Source organism: Gaeumannomyces tritici (genome assembly GCF_000145635.1).
Source record: "Gaeumannomyces tritici R3-111a-1 unplaced genomic scaffold supercont2.7, whole genome shotgun sequence".
In the NCBI taxonomy this organism is placed as follows: Eukaryota; Fungi; Ascomycota; class Sordariomycetes; order Magnaporthales; family Magnaporthaceae; genus Gaeumannomyces; species Gaeumannomyces tritici.
This window is the reverse complement of record NW_008804551.1, coordinates 452,983-462,627: the sequence shown is the minus strand read 5'-3', so window position 1 is coordinate 462,627 and position 9,645 is coordinate 452,983. Positions and strand designations below refer to the sequence as shown.

General features: G+C 62.0%; 2 protein-coding genes across 2 annotated transcripts in view; one reads left to right on the top strand and one right to left on the bottom strand.

Annotated features, from left to right (window-relative positions):
* Window positions 1-837, top strand: part of GGTG_11489 (hypothetical protein) — a 3,038-nt gene extending 2,201 nt beyond the window's left edge. The window contains exon 2 of the mRNA XM_009229380.1: window positions 148-837. Coding sequence (XP_009227644.1) covers window positions 148-449 — 302 coding nt within the window. The 3' untranslated portion in view covers window positions 450-837. The remainder of the gene's footprint in view (window positions 1-147) is intronic.
* Window positions 838-1,241: 404 nt separating this feature from the next.
* Window positions 1,242-9,275, bottom strand: GGTG_11488 (hypothetical protein; the record flags this gene model as incomplete). The annotated part of the gene is made up of 9 exons (XM_009229379.1): window positions 1,242-2,204; window positions 2,287-2,912; window positions 2,995-7,971; window positions 8,054-8,294; window positions 8,385-8,587; window positions 8,651-8,716; window positions 8,779-8,866; window positions 8,945-9,001; window positions 9,105-9,275. The coding sequence occupies 9 exons, from the start codon at window positions 9,273-9,275 to the stop codon at window positions 1,242-1,244; spliced, it is 7,392 nt and encodes a 2,463-aa protein (XP_009227643.1).
* Between the last annotated feature and the right edge of the window lie 370 nt (window positions 9,276-9,645).

The window sequence follows — 9,645 nt, the reverse complement described above, 5'->3', positions numbered from 1 at the left end:
TCGTCTCTCTCTCTCTCTCTCTCTCTCTCTCTCTCTCTCTCTCTCTCTCTCTCTCTCTCTCTCTCTCTCTCTCTCTCTCTCTCTCTCTCTCTCTCTCTCTCTCTCCCTCTATCCTCTCACGTGCTAACATTGCGTTGCTTCCAACAGAGTTGAGAAAGGCCAACGTCGACGTCGTAACCTTTGGCCAGTACATGCGCCCGACCAAGCGCCACCTCAAGGTGGAAAAGTACGTGACCCCGGACGAGTTCGAGCTGTGGCGCCAGCGCGCCCTCGACATGGGCTTCCTCTACTGCGCCAGCGGGCCCCTCGTCCGCTCCTCCTACAAGGCCGGCGAGGCCTTTATCGAGAACGTCCTCCGGAAGCGCGCCGGCGAGAAGGCCGCTGCCGCTGCGGCCGCGGCCGTCGGCACCACTGCCAATGCCTCGGCCCTCGCAGGCCCGGCCATGTAGAAGGAGGCCTGCCTGCCTGCCTTCTCTCAGAAGGCTAGATCGGAGCGCGCGCAAGCCATCCGAAACCATCAAACTTCAATAACCCATGTATTACTTCTATAGACGGCCTACTCGGCATAATGACGGATTTTCTCTCTGGGATGGGATAGAAGGGGAATACCAATAATTCAGCCTGTCTTTCACGGAGAGACGCACGTTCATGTCATTAAAGTGCTTGCATGTTTGTTTGTTTGCTCTCGCGTCGAGGTCGACATGGACGCGACGGAAATCAGAGCTAGCAAACTGGCAGGGTAGACCTGGTATCTCAAAACTACATGTGGTCGACCCATGACCTGTTCCGTATCCGAAACTCCTGGCTCCCTGTGGTATCTTTGGTGTATCTTTTCCCTTGAAGAACTCGAACAGGACATGACAGAAACAGAGAAGAGGTTGAAGCGGAAAGAAGTGTATGCTCTCAAGCTCGAAATCGACCCTTTGCAAGGTCTTTGAACCCATCTAGAACCCCATCAGAAACGCAATATGCCGAGCTAGGTGCGTCGCCCAGCCAGAGAAGAAAGTAGCCGAGACATTTAGACAAACAGAGAAGAGAGGAGTTTTTTGAAGAAACAACGATCGGAGAAGAAGTCAAGAGACGATTCGAGATCTGTGTGCGCAACAAGTCTCAAGAACCCATCTTGAGAAGGCGCCAGAATCTCGTTTTTGAAGCGTGAAGAAAGAAGTCGTAGCGTAGTGTAGCTGTTTTTTTTGTTCTTTTTGTAGAAGGTTCGGGTATGACCCTGATCTGTCGCCATCTCACTCGGCATCGTTGGCGCCGCTCTCGAGCACGCGCCTGGAGACGTGGTGTCCAATGTCGCGGATGCTCGCAAAGTCGTCAATGTCGCCCACGGCCACACCCGTCTGGTTAGCGATCCATCGCGTGACGTTGAGCTTGACGAGCGAATCGACGCCGTAGTCGCGCGTGGACCGCGTCACGTCCATCGTCGTGCTTTCGCTGCTGCTGCCGCCGCTGTTGTTGTTGTTGTCCAGCAGCCTGCCCAGCTGGCGCGCCACGGCCGCGACGGCGACGTTGCCTGCCTCGTCGGGCGAGGGCGCGGCGCGGATCTCGGCCGCCAGCTCCTTGGCGCCCTTCCTTCCGGGCCGTCTGGCGGCGGCGGCGGTTGTTCTGGGCTGCGACGCGGCGGCGGCTGCGACGTCGGCGGGCACGTCCACCATGTTCAGGTAGTCGAACAGGCCCGAGCTGGTCCAGTGGCGCGGCCCCCCCTCGTTGCCGCTCTGCAGCGTCAGCCCGCCCGTGCCGAGGGCCGTGACGACCTGCGCGGGCAGCCGGAGGATGCCTTCCGTTGGGGTCTTGACGACCACCGCCGTCTGGGCCATGGCGCGCTCGAGTATGTACCGCACGTCGGCCAGGCGCACGCCGAAGAAGCCGTTTGCGAGCATCGCACCCAGGAGCCGCTCGTTCTCGGCCACCATGCCGGCGTCGAGCACCAGGCCGAGGTCCAGCGAGAGGTTAGTCCTGCTCTTGTCCGGGCCGTCGCTCGTCTGCTGCTGTCGGTGCTCGGCTAGCGCGTCCTGGAAGGTGTTGCCCGCCGCGTAGTTTGCCTGCCCCTGGTTGCCCAGCACGCCCGAGGCGCTCGAGAGGAGGATGAAGAAGTCCATGTCGTCCGGCAGGCAGCGGTGGAGATTCCAGGAGCCCATCGCTTTGGGGCGGAAGGCCGCTTGCCACTTTTCGAACGTCATGGTCACGAATGCGGAATCCTGCGGGTCGAACGTCCATCTGAGGTTAGCAAAAAAAAAAAACCCTTGGCTGTATTCAAAGCTGTGGCTGAAGAAGGCTTACCTGTAGTACGGCCGCGCACTGGATCGTGCCCTTGATGGGAGGCATATCTAGCTGGATGGTGGCCACTGCCTCTCGCAGCTGATCTTCGTCGCAGACATCGACAGGGACGTTGCGCGTTGTCACCCCGAGGGACTTCAGCATCTTCAACAGGCCCATGGCCGCCTCGGACTTGGGGCCGGAGCGAGAGAGGAATACGAGGTGTCGGGCGCCCTTCTTGACGAGCAGCTGCGCTATGGCGCGTCCGATTCCGCCGAAGCCACCGACCAGTATGTACGTCCCCTCCGCCGTCAGCTCGGCCGACCTAGTCAGCTTAATGCGGATCGGGATCCGAGCCGTGTCGTGCGCGACAAGTGTGTGAGAGCCGAGGTATGTGTCTGCGGTGAACGCCTTGAAGGCAGCGCCCAGCTTGTCGAAGCCGTGCTCGCGCGTGGGGTACGCCTGCATGTTGGCGAGTGTCTTGAGAGGCAGCAGTTCCTTCAGTTGTAATAGTGTCCTGTCCATCATCGCGGGCCGGCGCTTTGCGAGGTTGTGAATATCGAAAGTCTCGAATGAAATCTGCTTGACCACCGCCTGGCGCATGTCGGGAGCCTCGAGGGACTTGAATGCCAGCTGCGCAACACGCCCATCTATTTCGCGTTTTCTAGTTGTCAGTATGGCTCTTGATGACCTTGTTTGTAAGTGGTAGTGATCTGGAGGAGCTTTGCTTACACTCGGCACAGCACTCAAAGTTTGCTGCAAGATGACGGGGCGTCGGGTTGAAGATGATATCAGCGCCGTTTCCGCCTGTAAGACTCTGGACTGAGAGGGCGAGACGCCTGTCCTCGCTCAGGATCATATTGTCGGCCATGTGCAGCTTCTCTCGAACCACCCGGCGCTGTTCCTCGCTCGAAACCACGGCGATCACGACGGCTCCCTTGGCGCGCGCGATGTGAACGGCAGCTTGGCCATATGCTGAGGCGGCCGCGTGCACCAGGACCGTCTCCCCCTTCTCCAGCCGGCCATAGACAACAAGACCGTACGTCGCTGTGAGCATGGCTGTCGGAGACAAATGTGAGGAGGACTTGGCGAGCCCGTCCAGGGTCCAGGCAAACTTCTCGTGAACTACCACAGATGTCTTGATGGTGCCGCGGGCAAAGACGACGACCGCGTCGCCGACACGGCAGCTGGTCACTTCTCGTCCAACCTCGACCACGCTTCCCTTGGCATCGGAGCCGACCTCGCCGCCGCTGTGGTTGGCGATGGCGTCCATGTCGTCGGGCAGGAGCTGGCACGTCTCGATCTTGACGCGCACTTCCGTCTTGCCCAAGGGCCGAATCGCCTCCGCGTCGTCCTCAAAGTACAGGCCGTCGGACCCGGCGACCGACGCCGGCGCGAGCTTCCGCGGCCGGCCGGCGCCGCCGCCCTCCTGCTGCCAGAGTGCAGAGTCCTCGACGTGCTCGGGCCGCCCGTCGCCCTTCTCAATCAGGGAGTTGAGGGCAGTGAGGGTCATGAGGCGGGGGATGAAGCGCCTGCCGCCCCGCACGACGTGCTCGACCTCCTTCTGGGCCGCCGCGCCGCCGCCGCCGCCCTCCTCGGCCATGCTCGCTTGCAGGATCGCCACGATGGCCCGGACCGTGCTGTCGTCGTCGTGGTCGGCCTGGAGATCGATGTCGACAGAGACAAGCCTCCTCTGGCTGTCCTCGGATCGTAGGGTGCGGGTGAGCCCGACGGCCGCCGCCATGCGCGGGTCCCGGACCGACATCTGGCCTCCGCCCGTGACCCAGATCATGCTGGGCAGCAGGAGCAGCCTCCGCACCGCCGGCCACTGGCTCTCGTCGACGCCGAAGATGAAAGGGTGCTCCGCCTCCAGGAGCGAGATGTGGGTGGCCTCGCCCTCGAGTGCGTCAAGTTCGGGCGAGAAGCGCACGAACCTGCACCGGCCGCCGGCCAGGGACGATCCTCGGATGCGGCTCTCGATGAGCCCGCCGAGCGCGACGACGCGGGCAGACGGCTCCTGCGGCAGCACCACGACCACCTCGTGGGCCGGGCCGGCGGCGGACGGCGGCAGCCTCGCCGGAGCGGACGGCTTTTTAGCAAGCATGTAGCGTTGCCCCTCGGGCAGAGACCCGAAGCCCGCGAGGGTTCCGGCCTCTTCGAACCCGGCCGACACGAGCACAGACCTCAGCTCCTCGAGGCCCGCCTCTCCGCCCCCGCAGCCAGCGCCGCCATCCTCCACCGCCATAACCAGATGACCCCCGGGCACCAGCACGCGATTCAACCCCGCGGCGGTGATGTCCTGGAGCTGGGACCGTTCGACAAGGGCGACGACTAGGTCGTGCGACGCCTCGGGCACCGCCTCCACCGGGACCGCGTCCCACGCCACCCGCTCGAGGACCCTGCTCGGGAGCGAGCCCGCCGCCTGCAGCTCCGCCATGGCCGCCTCCGGGCACTCGCACAGCGTGTACGACGCGAAGCGGGGGGTCTCGTACCCGCCCGCCAGCACGCGGGCGAACTCGGCGGCGGTGGTAGCTGTGGTGGCGGCCGATCCTCCTCCTCCTCCTCCTCCCACCTGCAGGACGGCGAGCGACGGCGTCGCGTGCCCGCGGAGGTCGAGCCAGGTCTCGAGGCTCTCTGGCGCGCTGCCGCCCAGGTCCTCCTTCCACACAACCTCGGCGCAGAGGTTGCGGTGGTTCGGAAGGTGGCCGAGGCCGTCGGCTGGGCGGGCTGACCTTAGCAAGAGCCCCTTGACCACCACCATGGGCTCGTCCGCCGCCGCCGCCCGCGCGTCGAACATGGCCACGTCGGCCGACACCTGCCTCGGGCCGGCGCCGCGGGCCTTGGTGTAGCCTACAAACCGGTCCCCGGCCGCCCGGGGCGACTTGGCCGAGATGAACACGCTCCGGATGGAGCACGGCATCATGGCCTCGTCCTCCCCGAGGGCGAAGACGGTCTGCACCATGGCGTCGAGGGTCGCCGGGTGCATGACGTGGGGGTACTCCCACGCCAGCGGCATCCCCGCCCTGGTGTCGGGCACCCGAATCTCGCTGTGGCACTGGTGTGTGCCGAGCTGGCCCCTGGCCACCGCCACCATGTTGCGGAACATGGGGCCGTAGTTCAGCCCCAGCCCCGCCAGCCGCTCGTACAGGTGCCTGGGCGCCACCACGTCGCCGCACAGGAACCTGGCCTCCTCGTACTCGCGGCGCAGCTGTGGGGGATCGAACCCCAACGCACCCTCGGCGCCCTGCTGGCTGCTGCCGCCGCCGCCGCCGCCACCGTACAGAATGGTCACAAGCCCCTGCGCGTGCTTGTGGTGGGCCTGGCCCCCCGTCCCGGTCACGATGCTGAACTCGTGGGCTGCCCAGGCCCGACGAGCCACCGGACCGCCCTCGGCCGCTGCCACCGCCGCCGGCCGCGTCAGGATCGCGTGCTCGATGCCGTCGGCCGAGCGCGGGATGATGACAGGGCTCAAGATCTCGAAATTCGAGACCTCGAACCCCACCACCTCCCGGCCCGAGCCTTCGGCCAGCTGAACCGCCGCCTGCACCGCCATGGCCACCAGGCCCGCCGCGGGGTAGATGATGGCACCCTGGACCTGGTGGTCTTCTATCCAGGGGTTCTCCCCGAGCCGGAAGAAGCCGCGCCAGGCCGGGTCCGTCGGCATGCCCGGGTTCACCGGCGCCCCGATCAGGTCCTCGCGGCCGTGGGCCCGGAACCGGTGGCCCTTGGAGATCCTGGACTCGGACCAGAACTTCCTGTCGTGGTTCCAGGGGTAGGGAGGGAGGTCCCACAGGTGCTGCAGCGGCAGCGCAGCCTGCGACCTCTCGCCTCCGTCGCCACGACCGCCGTCGCCGCCGCCGCGGGCCCAGCCCGTCTCGATATCGCAGCCTCGGGCCCAGAGGTCGCCGAGGAGGTTGAGGGCCGATTCGGCCGCGTTGGCGCCCTTGTGCAGCACCGACAGGCAGGGAACCGAGACTGGGTGGCCCATGGCCCTGAGGATCCGGCCAATGGTGGTGGCCCAGACGACCCGTGGGCTCACTTCCACCACCACGTCGGGCTTGATGGCCTGCACCATCGCCGTAACGGCCTTGTCGAAGAGGACCGGGGAGACGAGGTTCTTGACCCAGTAGTCGGCGTGCAGGTCGTTGGGCAGGATTTCCGACCCCGTTAGCGACGAGTACATCTTGGCTCCATCGACGGGCGGCATCTGCATCTCGATTTGTCCGATCGCTTGGCGGTAGCTGCCGGCTATCGCGTTCATGTGGTGCGAGTGGTAGGCTGCTTGGACGTTGACCAGGTGGCTGGTGAGACCTTTTCTCTTGAGCTCCTTCTCGATGTCGAGGATGGCTTCCTGGTCTCCGGAGAGGGTCAAAAACCTTGGGCCGTTGTAGCATGCGATCCCGACCGAGCCGGGTGGGACAATGTCGAGGTACTGTTGGACCTCTTGCTCAGATAGGTAGACCGTGAGCATCTTGCCCGTTGGCTGGGACTTGTCGGCTTGCCACTCTGCGACGCAGTGTCCACGAAAGTGAGCAGCTTTCCATGCGCTCTCTCTGCTGATGATGCCACAAGCATATGCAGCCGCGATCTCGCCTGACGAGTGTCCTACAACAGCTGCTGGCATGATGTTGCTTGCTTGGAGAAGGTCGACGAGGGCTACTTGTATCGCTGTCGTGAGTGGTTGCGATAGATGTGGTAGGTCGATGATTGAGTCATCCTCGCATGTGCTGGCTTCTAGCTCATGGAGCAGGGTTGGGCTTCCATTCAGGGATTTGTGCATATACCGACAGGCAGCTTCAATGCTGTCTCGGAATACAGGGTAGTCCAGGAGCTCCCTCCCCATGGCCCACCACTGGGCGCCCTGTCCCGAGAAGACAAAGGCAAGGCGGGTGTTGGTGTCTCGCGGGCATTGGATGACAGCTCCGACTGCGCCGGCGGACAGCTTCTTGACAAGGTCTTGGTGGTTTCGACTGATAATGTAGGATCTGTACTCCAGTCTCGACCGTCGGTTGAGGAGGGTGTGTTCATACCGGTCCATGAGGTCGCTGCTGTCTTCTTGGTTGAGCTTCTTGCGGAAATAGGATGCGTGAAGTCTGGCCACCACTCCCACGCGATTCTTCTCGTGGGCAGAGTACACAAACAGCCGAGGCTCATCATTCAGACTTGTTTGGGAGGTTGAAGGGCAAGTGTTGGAGCTCTCGAAAAGGTGACATGCATGAAAGCCTCGCAGTCCAGCTTCTGCCAGATGGTGCGCGGCATCCTCGACGATGGCGTGGGTGTTCGTGCCACCGAACCCGAAGCAGTTGACGCTCGCTCGTCGGAGGCCTTGCTCTGGCCAGGGCGTCAGCTCCATAGGAACACGAACCCGCAAGTCTGAGAAGTCGATCTCGGTGTTGGGTTTTTCGAAGTTGAGATGTTTGGGTATGATTCCCTTCTCGACCACAAGGGCAGCCTTGATGAGGCCTGCAACTCCGGCAGCGCCCTCGAGATGTCCGATGTTGGTCTTGATAGATCCCACAAACACGGGGTCGTCAATGTGTCGCCCGCTGGTGATGGATCGGTGAACGGCTCGTAGCTCCCGAACGTCGCCCGCTTTTGTTCCTGTTCCATGGCACTCAACAAACCCCGTTCTGAGTGGATTAAGCCCGGCCTTGTCATAAGCCTGGATGATGTTGTCTGCTTGGCTTTCCATGTTTGGAAGAGTGATGCCTGAGTGTTCACGAAAAGTGAAGCTTGTCAGCATGGGCAACAAAGTCTGGCACCGAGACATATCTTGGAAATAAAAGCTTACCAGGAGTGCGGCCGTCTTGATTGCTCACGGTTGAGCGAATCACACCACGAATGGTGTCACTGCTTGCCAGGGCGTCCTCCAGTCTGCGAAGAATGACAATGCCGGCGCCTTCACCGCGGCCGTATCCATCCGCTCTGGAGTCGAAAGCAAAGCTCTTCCCTTCGGCGCTCAGGAATCCAAGAGAAGTCATTGGGTGGATCGTGTTTGGTGTCAGGATCAAGCCAACGCCGCCCGCGATTGCCTTTATGCCGCGCGCTTCATGTTAGACTACATCCACTAGCATGACGAGAGAGGAGCGGACAAGGAGGAGTTGTCCTCAGAGGGGACTTACCGTTGAGCACTCTCCACTCAGCAAGCTCTGGCATGCTTGGTGAATAGCGACGAGGCTGGCACTACAGCCAGTGTCGACCGTTTGGCTTGTTCCAGTCAGGTTGAAGCTGTGGGATATGCGGTTCGCAAGAATAGCGATGCCGTTTCCAGTTGCAGCATACTGAGGTGCGTCGTCCTGGTCCCGGAGGCACACTTGCTCGTAGTCTGGAGAGACAGGGTTAGACTCGAGAGCAACTGGCAGACCAGGGGATCAAAGAAGGCACTCACCCTTGACGAAGGAGCCAATCCAGACGGTGGTATCGCTCCCGTCCAAAGACTCTCGTGGAATTCCAGCTACGGATATCATGTTAGCTGGGAAGAGCTTGCTGGGGAAGGAAGGCATATTAAACACTTACCACTCTCCATTGCTTCGTACGTGACCTCGAGAAGAATCCTCTGCTGGGGGTCCATGGCTGTTGCTTCATTTGGAGATATGGCAAAGAACTTCAGAATAATTATCAACGTCAGCGTCTCTGAGCCAGCAGAGCGAACTAGCGAGAGATGGTGGTGCTTTTATCTTACCGATGGGTCGAACGCTGCCACGTTCTGCTTCAGGAAGTGGCCTCCTTTGATGTGGAACTGTCAGGGGAGGTCAGCGGCTGGTGATCAACAAACAATATCGGACTCGGGATAAAACCAAGTTCCGGCGGCGGCGCTGAATCACGGAGAAGGGTCTACTCACGCTGCCCTGGCGGCTCGGGTCCGGATGGTAGTGGCCGGCCGCGTTCATCCGCGACCTTGGTATCCTGGACCAGGCGCTGCGGCCTTCCGCCATCAGCCCCCAGAGCTCCTCCACGTTGGAGGCGTCCCCCGGGAACCGGCAGCCGATGCCGACGATCGCGATCGCGGCCATGTTGGAGGAAGGTGAGGGGAGGGAAAGCAGGGAAGGAAAGGGTAGGGAAGAGAAGTGCAGGGAAGAGAAGGAGGGGCAGGAGGGAAGAGAAGCTGCGAGCTCTATCAAAATCTAGAGCCTCGCTCTAGTCTCTGGTTCCAACCGTGCTAGGGTGGGGGCAGAGGCGGGTAGGGAACTGCGGGTAGGTACTCAACGGGGGAGGCTGTTTTTACCCACAAGTTCTTTTTTCCAAGGGGGCCCAAGTTAGTGGGCAGGCCCCCGGTGTGGCATACGGGCAAGAACGTCCTGGAAGCGGAGGGTACCGTACGAAATGGCGGAAGTTACCCCCCACTAGGCCCAGCATTCTTCCTTATCCCTATTTGTCCTTTTG